This window comes from Myotis brandtii, unplaced genomic scaffold, assembly GCF_000412655.1.
Source record: "Myotis brandtii unplaced genomic scaffold, ASM41265v1 scaffold140, whole genome shotgun sequence".
NCBI classification, from domain to species: domain Eukaryota; kingdom Metazoa; phylum Chordata; class Mammalia; order Chiroptera; family Vespertilionidae; genus Myotis; species Myotis brandtii.
This window is the reverse complement of record NW_005355000.1, coordinates 2,361,426-2,373,456: the sequence shown is the minus strand read 5'-3', so window position 1 is coordinate 2,373,456 and position 12,031 is coordinate 2,361,426. Positions and strand designations below refer to the sequence as shown.

The 12,031-nt window shown below is 35.2% G+C and overlaps 1 protein-coding gene across 5 annotated transcripts in view; it reads right to left on the bottom strand.

The window, feature by feature from the left end:
• Window positions 1-1,140: 1,140 nt before the first annotated feature.
• The window catches only part of KBTBD8 (kelch repeat and BTB (POZ) domain containing 8), an 11,420-nt gene continuing 529 nt past the window's right edge, over window positions 1,141-12,031 (bottom strand). Inside the window, exons 2-4 of one of the 5 annotated variants that reach the window (XM_005860801.2) lie at window positions 11,661-11,871; window positions 7,028-8,184; window positions 1,141-3,801 (exon numbers count right to left, since the gene is read on the bottom strand). In XM_005860801.2, the coding sequence (XP_005860863.1) occupies window positions 3,338-3,801; window positions 7,028-8,184; window positions 11,661-11,871 (1,832 nt within the window). In that variant the 3' untranslated portion in view covers window positions 1,141-3,337. Of the gene's footprint in view, window positions 3,802-7,027; window positions 8,185-11,660; window positions 12,026-12,031 lie in introns of those variants that run through there. The other 4 variants (XM_005860802.2, XM_014535235.1, XM_005860800.2 and 1 more) reach the window with 4 other exon arrangements.

Here is a 12,031-nt window from a genome sequence, read left to right as displayed (position 1 = left end):
AACATAACTGATTTACAGTTCAACAGGGTCACTCTGGCTACTGTGTGGAGAACAGAATAGATTACTGGGGGTCAAAGGTGATCAAAGGGAGACTAGCAAATGTATTCAGGTAGATAAGGTAGGCTAGTTTAGGCTACTGTGACAGTGGTGCAAGTGGTAACTGATCAGAATCTGGGTATATTTTAAAGGAAGAGGCAATAGGCTTTTCTCATGGATTGGATATGGAATATAAGAGAGAGGAGTGGAATAATAAGAGGTTAGGCCAGAACAAATGGAACAAAAGGGTTACCAATATAAGTAAGCTTGCTTTAGAATTTAAAGAGCATTATATAAGGTGATATTAACTAGCTCATTATGCACCAGAAGCCAAATATTTGATAGATTAAAATCTCATTTTAGTCCACCATGACATAAGGTATTTCCTGATTTTCACCAAATATTCATTCTGCAAATTCATTAATCAGAGGTCAGTTTACAATGGAAGTTTTCAATCAGAAAAAAAGTTTTATTATAAGAAACAATGCCATCATGTAAAAATGCAAAAAACTGTGCAATTTTGGCAAAATGTTTAAAAATATCTACACATTTGCCCCCAAAGGACTACAGTACTTACTACATACCTGAGCACTGAACATTGAATGACATTTAAACTGCTTCACACAGGGAATCTGATTCCTTGCGGATCACTTCCACTTTTTTTCATGCACCAATGAGATGAGCTTGATCTTATGCATCAACTTTGCAGGATAACAGAAAACAAAGATGGGAAACTAAAGAATACAATTAAAACTTTCCTATAATATAGTTATACCAAGTCCAGTTTTTAATGTATAAAAAATATATAGGAAAGTGCTACATATGTTCTTCAAATGTAAAAACAAAGTTAAAGTGGGACAGGCATATTTTAGACCTTTATTTTATTTAATTCTTCGGTCCCATTGTGCATTTTACTTATATTCTTAACATACTATGCAAATGTACCTTCACTATCTAAACATATATTCACACATATTACTCATCTTAGTTTTCTTAGTCATCTTAGTTTCATATCCAAATCATTTAAAAAGTGGCAAAGTATCCTAGTTATATAACTTAAACAAATAGTTATTCATACAAAATTCAACATATATTCTATTCCCGTAGCAAATTCTAAACCTTGGCTTTGACACACTATACTTAGATCACACTCCCAACATAAATTTTTATAGTAAAAGGATCAACTGTTGTGCAGATCAACAGAAAAAAAATCTATTGTGGGACCACAGCATGTTGTACTCCTATTGGTCACACGGCACATGTAAATTACTAACTCAGCGTTCTATGTCATATTTTCAAGTAACGTATTTTTCCTAAATAAATACAGAAGATTGTCAAAAAGCATCAGGAAATCTTAGATACTCAACAAAGCTTTCAAAATAAATTACATGAACATCTCTTGCAAAAGTTAATTACTTCTGTTTTTTCTTCTCCTTTGCAATGCAACACTTTAAAGATGCTTGAAAAAACTCAACAGAAATAGTCCCCAAACAGCATAAAGATGAAGGAAAAACTGGGAAGAAAAAAAGGTTATTGGTTGACAAAGTTTATAAAGAGATTATATATACATTCTCAAGGCCAGTAAGAAAAAGAACCACATATCTAGCTTCACAAGGCTAGATTTTAAAATGTTAATTCTATAAATCCTGTCTACTTTGAATTCTTCTTCAGAAAACATTTCCTACAGTAGAGGTCTAAGTTTGGAAAGTTTCTGAAAAACGAGGTATGTGATGCAAAGAGGCAATGTTTTAAAATTGTTTCACAGTATCACATCACAATTTGTACAAGAGTTTCTAATACAAACCATGCCAATTTGTTTTCTTTAAGAAAATCAAAATATTCTAGTTGAGGACAGACTCTGCACTATACCTGTATCCTTTACTGATTATTCTAGGCATAGTAAAAAATAACTTACTGATCCAAATATCTACCTAAGGTATTATGAATGAGTTGGTTTGTCCTTTATGTGAATATTCCTAACTGATTGTTAGAAATTCATCTGTTAAATATGAAACATGATTTAGTACCTATAATGCTATGGTCCTACTCACTCACTCTTTCCTTCTCAATCAACTTCAGCTAGAGCAAAGTTTTCAATGTAAAAATATTTATCACTGTTAAGTGCAAAAATTAAAAAGAAAATGAGGTTTTAATTGTCACATGTAACTTAAAAGCCATTAAATTCAACCACTGCACGAGTTTTGTTTCTGTAAAACGGAATTTTAAAAGTAGGTATAAAACTTCACATTATGCTCTGTGCAGAACAGAAATAAGTTACCTTTCATTGTACCGATTAAGACTAGACAAGTAGAGGATGGAAAAGGAGGTCAGGTAACAAAATGGCCTGTGTTAGTGCAAACTATGTTCAATCTTCTCACTATTCTAAGACTGAGTTAGACCAATAACTGGCCATATCTTGCTATCATGTAAGTAGAGGATCTTGTGAAATCACAAGAATTCAACAGTAAAGTATGATGGCCAGAGAACTCGTACCAACTTGAAAGGTAGGCATAGGCTCAGACCATTGAAATTCGTCTAGCTAAACACACGAATGAACTTATTATGCTAGCACCAGCCACCTGTGAATGTGAACCCTTCTCAGGATTTTTAAAATAAGACAGTGTTAGCACGTGAAAAAGTTATCAACAGAAAACAGCTACTTTAAAACTTCAGCTTAATTTAAAGCTATATGGGAAATAATATTATGAAATAATTAGACTGAAAGTTCTTTCTGAGATGATTTGTTTTTCCCTTCGATGTACTCTAATAACAGAACACATTTAAATCTCAGTACACTTGAAAGCTGTATATATATATATGTATATATATATATATATATATATATTAAAAATGAGAATCTAAGTTAGTGCTTTTCTGTGTTGGAGAGGTCACAGCTAAAGTCCTAGTGATATTGCCTCAGAGTTTTACCCGTATTTAAAATAAAAAGTCACATCACACACTATTTTGGATGACTCTAACCAATAATACCTAATTGCTCTTATAAGACTGCATAGTTATTAATTCATCTGGTATCTCAGAGACTATCACAAAATTCTAGAATGAAAATGATTGTTTTTATACCAGAAAAAAAAAAGCTGATAATTGCACTTTGTTACCTTTTGCTACTGAAATGAAAACATCACAAGGATGAAAAGACATCCCTCCCTACACTGTAATCTTTCAGAGCACTCACTCCGTGCACAAACTCTCAGCTTTCTTAAATACTGACAGCACTTCTTATACCACTGAAAGACTGTTTCCTCAAGCAGTAGATGTCAGTGAGCTCACTAAGGCCGGCTACTCAAAGTACTTTCTGAAGACACTGAGGATAGAGTTTAGCAACAGCACATTCAAAATGCCGGCCAAGGTCCCAGAGCCGATCTGGGGTCTCATATACTTTCATCCATTGGTCAGTGATGTCATCATATTGATAAAGAGAATTTTTTCTGCTGGTTCTGAAGACATGTTCCTCAACGGTCACTTGAGTAGCTCGAACAAATAAATGAAGTTTATTCTGAAAAAGTACCAGTTTAAGGTATGGATTGATGGATTCATCACATGGAAAGTCCTTCTTACGAGTCCATTTATTTAGCTCAATGTCATAGGCTTCTACAGTAAACATGCGTTGATGATTTCCACAGGTTCCAGCTATGTAGTAGATAGAGTCTTTGTATACAGCTGCTAAGCCCTGGATTCTAGGCACAGTCATAGGGGTTAAAAAACCCCAGTAGTCTTTTTGAGGCTCATAGAAGAGGAAAAATTCTCCTAAAAAAAAAAAAAAGAAAAAGAGAAAACAAGATTATGTACATTTACATGTCTCTTTTTGGTTGTATGTTGAAGACTAAAAAACAATTTTTCAAATATTTCACTTTCTAAAATATTGCTTTTATAATCTCCAGAGATACATTATTTATAAAATAGCCTAAAACTTCTTTGTTCCATGGCACAACATAACACAGAATATTATAGTCAGCCTGAATTGGGAGTGTTCATAATGGGGAGAGGTGAGGAGTGATTTTGGCTTGATGGCAGAACAATAGTTAAGACCCTGGTTTGGACCTGGCCAAGTAGCAAAGGTTAGAGTGTTGTCCCCATACGCCGAGGTTGTGGGTTCAATCTCTGGTCAGGGCACATACAAGAAGCAACCAATGAATGCATAAATGAGTGGAACAACAAATCAGTGTTTCTCTCTCTCTCTCTCTCTCTCTCTTTCTCTCTCTCTCTCCCTCCCTCCTGCTCCCTGCTCCCTTTCCTCTCTTCCTTCCTCTTTCTAGAAAAAATCAATAAAACTTTGAAAGAGATAAGCTAAAAAACTAAAAAAAAAAGACCTTGTTTCCATTTATTCTATCCAATTATATATTCAGAAAGTTTATTTTAAGCCAGTTCTACAGAAGCATTATTACTAACTCGAGGCTGTGCAAGAGCAGGCCTTCCTTCCCCAGGCTGCCAGCACTGGCTTCCCTTGCAGCCTCGGCTTCGTCCAAAAGGACATCTGGTCTAATTAGCATATTATGCTTTGATTATTATAGATGGTTAGTCAGTGAGGTCAAAGTATATATATAGCTTGATCAAGAATAAGCCACTATAAATTTATTTGCTCATTATTTATTTAATTAGAAGATAATACATGAAATTGTTCAGATTTGTGTCTATGGTGCACTTACGTGTTCATTTTAATATCGCCATAATGCAAAGACAAATATTCAACAGGTGAAAACATGCTTTACATGATAGAAAACACACACATAGTTTATAGAGGTGACTTTGAGTCTGTTTCAATTCTATTTTAACAGTAAAAGGGTGTGCTGAGTCAGACTGCTAATATTAAAATGTCTGAAAGAATTCAACTAGTGAAGACTTATAAGAGTTTAGCTAATTATAACATTTCTTCTGGTCTAATTAGCATATTATGCTTTGATTATTATAGATGGTTAGTCAGTGAGGTCAAAGTATATATATAGCTTGATCAAGAATAAGCCACTATAAATTTATTTGCTCATTATTTATTTAATTAGAAGATAATACATGAAATTGTTCAGATTTGTCTATGGTGCACTTACGTGTTCATTTTAATATCGCCATAATGCAAAGACAAATATTCAACAGGTGAAAACATGCTTTACATGATAGAAAACACACACATAGTTTATAGAGGTGACTTTGAGTCTGTTTCAATTCTATTTTAACAGTAAAAGGGTGTGCTGAGTCAGACTGCTAATATTAAAATGTCTGAAAGAATTCAACTAGTGAAGACTTATAAGAGTTTAGCTAATTATAACATTTCTATAAAATCCTTGATATAAAAATCTGAACCCTTTATGAACAGATTAAATACCTACATGAGCTTCTGACTACTCATGTCAAGTTTATTTATATAAAGAGACTTTGTTTAGATTAGAAATACCTACTTCTAAATTGAGCTTCTCCTTGAAAACTGTTTTGAACTAGGTTTACTCTGATCTACAAATTTAACTGTCTGCTTAATAGTGATGCTGTAATTTCAATTTTTCTTAAAATAGCTTGTTAAACTCCCTGCCTTCACTTGCACATCACCTGCCCTTAAATAATGAACTTCTAACAGGATTCTTAGTAAAGAATATAGGAATTAAAACTTTCTAACGTGTACTACCCCTCTACAAATTTCTTATGGAAAGCAAAGATGATACATAAAAGAAAGTTGACTTTTACAATCTAAAATCCACTTTAATAAATTAAAAGCAATGATGGGCAGTTAAGAAAATCCTCAGAGCCTCAGATTCCTCTTATATAAAATATAATCTTGGATCAAACAATGTTCATTCCAGCTCTGAAATTCTATTAATTCAATGCTACTTTGCTTTAGTATTTATATTAATATACAACCTTTACCTTCCAATTTGAGTGTCTTACAATTAATTCTACATTTATCAACTAACTGGTTAGCCAGTAAGACCAAAATACATGTAAAGAGAGCTTCCTCATACTGGATGCTACAACCCATACAACCACACTCAATAGATTATACATCCATTCTTATATCCCAGTTTTCGGCAAGACCAACAAACCTTAGTCATGCCTGTGTTTCTCAACTAAAATAAGGCACTAGAGAGTACTACTCCTGGAGAATTAACTTTTACTGAACTTTAAATATGTAAGTTCAAGCTTTGCTAGGAAAATTTAAGTCAAATAAAGGATTAGAGCAAAGAACATAACTTAAAGAAAACAAGAGGATAAGAACTAAAAACTCATGTGTATCTACAAAAAAGTTGCCCCTTTTTTCTTGTTTTATTAAAGTCATAAGTACAGAAAACATTCATATGTAAGCAATTAAGAAACACAGAAGAGAGATAAGGATGACGGTATTATTGACATTGCATTCAACATTCAAACAACTAAAATGTGTAAACCCAAACATAAGGAAAACATTAGTAATCTCAAATCAGAACCTTGGAACAAATGTCTTATTTATTCTCACCTAGTCACTTTTTCTACCTCTCCTATATCATTTAAAATCTTTTAAAAAGCTAAGTATATTGAATATTCCCTCTTATTTATAATGTTAAAGGTAAGAAAAAGGTGACATCTCAGTTTCCAGTGGAAAAAAAACTGAAAACAACGTATCAGGGAAGGTAAAATAAACTGCACTGAAATTAAAATTGGAAGGCTGTAATTTAAAACTTTGTAACCTTTGCAATCATAAAGCTTATACAAAATTCTTGGGTAATTGATTAATATATCCTTAGTTAATGCTTTGTTCTTTCTCTTCTAAACTAATCTTTAAGTTCCATAAGAAAAATAGTTGCTACATCTCCTGATTATATATTATTGAAGAGCAAAAAAAGGTCATGTATCAACCTTGCTTCCTTGTTTCAAGTCTTAAAAACAGCTCTTAGAAATAGTCCTCCAAAAATACTAAACTACTACTTATTAAAGAATGCTTTCAAAAATACTTATTCCAAATGATGTCAAAACACAACAAGAACATAAGTGAAACACAATTTGACAACTTTACCTGCTACCCTTTCATGAAGAACTAAGCCACTTAGGCACCTACCCTGTAAAACATAGATCTTCTCTTTGTATTCCACAGCATTATGGAACTCCATTGCAACAGGCATTGCGCAAACAGTTGTCCAACAATTTTCTCTGCTGTCATAGCACTCCACAGATTTTAGTGAGTTTCTCCCATCACCTTCATAAACACGCCCTCCAATGGCATACATCTTACCACAGCAATACACCAGCTTGCAGCCTATTCTGGCTCGCAGTAAGGATGGTTTGGATAGCCACCTATTGGTGGAATGGTCATACATCCAGAAATCATTTTCTGCCTTATGGTCAATGGATACTTCGCTGCTGCTTGGCCGGTATCCTCCTGCAATGTAAATGTCATTATCTGGTGATATAAGAATCCCAACTTCTCTTAAATCATTTGGTGGCTTGCATAATTTAAACACTCTTCCTGTGACTATATCTAGACAAGGCACTGTTTGCTTCTTTCCTGAGTGTTTGTGGGCAGCATCAAAACATATGATCATTTCAGATGCAGTCATTCCAAGTCTTTGTGTACAACCATTAGTATTGGATGGTCCCTTCTCTACATAGCTTTTGGCTATAGCCTGTGCAAACTGAGGTGGAATTTTCTCTATAAAGGTATCTTCCATTAGAGGAAAACGTATGCATTTGGCAAAAATTTCTGGAAGGTGCACTTCTCTTTCATTCTGTTCATATTCAAACCACCTTACAATGCTTTCATAAACATGCTCTTCTCGGTCCACGTTTAAATCATCACTGTCTAGTATACTTATCAGTTGGTCTTTTGTCAATTGGAGAAACTCCTGTTCTTTGGTGACACACAGAAACTTTTTACGAATGTATTCTTTTGATCGATATCCGAGTTCCTGATGACCATAATGATCGGCAAAGATGAAAACCCCAATAGAATTTTGTGGGTCCAAATGACTGATCATATACTTAGCGCACTGGTCTTGGATGGAAGGAATCTGGAAGATGCTAGCTGCAGTAAACAAGGCTTGAACATTGGCCTCTGTCAGAACAACTCTGGAGGTGTAGGCATACTTCAACACTAACTCCATTGATTCAGCTTCAACACCGACGATTCGAACTTCTTTTTGAGAACTTTCTGTAAGGCCACTAGTGAACATGGATCTACAAAGGAAAAAATACTTAATATTATATGTGCTCTATAAATAAAAATTATGGTGGCAAATATTTAGCAGTATAAATTTACCACAGACATAACCCTTGAAACTGAAAAATATTTCCTAATGTGTTTCCTGATATTCTGAATGGGGATTAAAGTTGCTCATCTAGCAGAAAAATGTAGTCTGACTAATCTCGAAAATCTTACCGGGATCAGTCCACTCTATGCCAGCTCTGAGACAACATATTCCAGGACACCTTCTATTCCTTAGAACTCTTACCCAGGCTTCTGGTCAAGTTGCATTGGGGACTTGAGATCTTAAATCCCTAGGCCAGTCAGAAAGTTTAACACTTACAGGGTGTTAATGTGGTGTATTAGCATATAGAGACTGTCTAGCAAAACTTCTCATGTCCCAGGGGAAATTTACAAGGCAACTCATGCCCAAAATATATCTTTATAATTTTCATCTTAGAAAAACAAATCACTCTTCATAAGTTCTTATTTTCTACCTACTTGTATTTAAAACTATCTCATGCATGCTTCCTTATTCATAATAAGGAATATACAGAGCATGACTTACCCTTGGACATTTTGAAAACCTTTTCTTAAAAAAATATACGTAATATTCTCATAGTTACCATATTTTACCTATTATATCTGTGTGTGAATAAAGATTATGATAGGCTGATAATAATGTCTACTTCTAAAGGGAATTTAGGAATTAACTGATTCTTGGAGATAATGGTTTTTAAACCCAAAACTTTTGCCTTTGAGGTCAAGCTTTTGTTTTGTTTTTTTATATCTGTGCATTTATGGGCCTTTCTTGGCCTAAACATTAAATAGTCAAAGCTTGGCTCTTTAAGTATTAGTTATTTACAAACATTATTTGTATTTCTTTTCTTCCTTTAAGGTTTCTTTCAAAGCTGCTCTTAAAATCAAAATATAAAAATCAAATCCAAAGCTCTTTTAAAAGCCTTTTCAAAAAGGGACTGCATGCCCTAGAATGCTGACTAGATGTCTATTGAAAAAAATTGACCTAACATTGGTGATAAAGTTAACTATACAGACCCATTCACCTCCCATTTTATTTTCAAGTGTCATGCTAAGGAAAATATTCTTAATTAGGAGGATTTCCAGTCCTTTGGGTCTCCATCAAATGAATTTAAAAATGCAATCTGAGAAATCCTGGAGGTATACAAGGTATCACAAGGACCCAGCTTGCTGCCTGGGTTAACCATCTTCGAGTCCTATTTTTACTTCTACAATGTAAATGTTAGTTTAATATCACACAGGCTTTTTTTGATGACTGAAAACTAGATGTTCCCATGTATGAGCTGGTTTTCAATTCAGGTGCTGAAAAACTCAGCGACACAGTTACCAATTAAAGAGAAAAATAACGCCCTTCATTAGGCACAGATGAGCTCCCAAAGGAGCGCACTGGTCCAGGTCCCTTTATCATGGGAACCACTGCTGACCTGACAGGCAGGTCTCCCAACAGGAGCAGTGTGACACCTGAGGAGCGCTCCTCGGTTCTAACAGGTGCTTTACGTAAACTCTGTGTAAAGCAGAAGCACTTCATCACACAAAACCCTGAGCAGCAAAGCCTTTGTAATAATAGAATTTTAATTCTGAGAAGTCACTGGGATCATGAAACAGCCATGCCAGATTCCAAGCTATTCTAATGCTTCCACCAGTGATGCAAGACTTAGAAACCATTAAGTATGACTTTTCAGATTTCACAGCAACTGCACTGTGCCAAGAAACTTCTGTACAAAAACGACAAGCAAGAGGAAAAAACCTAATCCTTAAGTGTTCTAGCCAAATATCTTCATTTAAATTCAGAGATTAATTTCTTAGAAATTAAGAAAATGTATTATAGCATACTTCTTTTAAAGTGATTTGTCTAGGTCTTCAAAACTAATTTTAATTAAGTATGACATTCAATGATATAGGACAGTATAACATTTCAGTAAGGCACAGACATTTTCACTTTGAAGTTCAATGTTTTGGGTTTTTTTTAACTATTTAAATCTTATGTAATAAAAATTTTTGAAGGGCAACTTTAAAGAGGACCCACACTCTTAAAAGCCATATAGAGACTAAGAAGCCTGGCTCTGGAATCAAATCCAACCTCTGCCACTTCCTAGACGATTTAGACAGGCCACTTAACCTGCACCCTCACCTCAGTTTTATCAAATGTAGATTGGGAATAACAACTATGCAGAGACAGAGTTTTAAACATGATATAAAGCAATATATGCAAAGTAAGCTTAGCCCAGAGCTTGATAAGTATTTAATTATGACATATATTTCAATATTTTTATGCATAAATACCCTAACCATACCTAATGGATACTCCGGATAAGTGAATCTCACCAATAGTTTCCATTACCAGCCCAAACTTCATAATTTTTGTGTGTGTCTTTTTTTTCCTTTCCAGCTCACTACCTTGTGACGGTTAATACTTAATAGTCCAATGACCTACCTTAGCAAGTCTAAATGGTTACATCACAAGCAAGGGGGAAGTGACTATATTTAACTGTGTTCTGAGAAACAGGAACCAGAAACTACCATGTGGAACACTACACTGCTATATGCCCTATAAAGGTAAGCACCTTCAAAAGGAAAGTGTGTGGCTGAGAAAATTACTTCCTGTTCATTCATGCACATTATTGGACATTGAATGGATTCTTTTTTTTAAAAAAGAGCATTTGAAACAAAAGAACTTAAACTCAAGCAGGAAGCTGCCTTTATCACTGATCTTTTCTTAGAATATGAAATTATATTTTAGACTCCAGTTTTAAAATTTAACTTTTCAAAGTTTTATACAAAGATGGATATAAATGAAAATGAGAACTTAGCTTTGAAATGCTTCAAAATCTTAGAAATAATTATTTGTCTGGGGCATAAGGTACACAGAAAACTACATTTCACTTATTTTTATTTCACTGCTTTTATCCCTAAGGCAGTAAAACAATCTATTAATAGTAGTTTCTTTTCAAAAGAACAGGCTATTTATTATGTTTTAAACTCTAAAAGAGTTACATGCACTAAAGGAGTATGCATCATGGATAAATGTTTGGAACGAATTCTAGACCGGCACTGCCCCATACATTTTCAGGGATGGAAATGCCCTATCTGGGCTGTGCAGGTGGCAGCCACTGCCTCCATGTGGCTACTGAGCACTATTTAAAGTGGACAGTGTGCCTGAGGAACTGAAGTGTTTAATTGTGTTTGATTTTAAATAAAGTTTCGATGCCACATGTGGCTAATGGCTGCCATACTAGGCAGCACAATTCTAGATTTTCTGGTCATTTACCTGGAACAAACAAACAGAAACATACTAACTTAAAACAAACAAACAAACACCTGCATTCTAGAAGAATCCCACAAGTCAAAAACAAGAAAGAAAAAGAAAAAAATAGGGACTGTTATCCTTTTGCAGGAAACAACCTCCTGGGTGTCATTTCCGTGCTTTTACCTGAAGTAGGGGCTGATGGCAGCGAGGACGTTTCTATGGCAGGAAAATGCTTTCCCGCGATCCACTTCCACTACAATGTCTGTCAACTGGCCTTCCTCGTACATGGTTCTGAGCTGCTTAAGAACACTGCACGCGTGAGCGGGGTCCACGGCTTCGCCGGCGGTGTCTGCGGACGGCGTCCCGGGCGGAGGCGGGGAAGGCTTATTTCCATCTAGGAGAGAAAGCGGACAACCACGGGAGTGCGGGGCCGCGGACGGCGGCGTGGGGTGTGTGTGTGTGTGTGATTGTGCGTTCGCCGGCTTGGCGTGTTTTATTCCCGCACGGGAACGCATGTGTGCACACATGCCTACCACCCAACGGGGCCGCGAGGC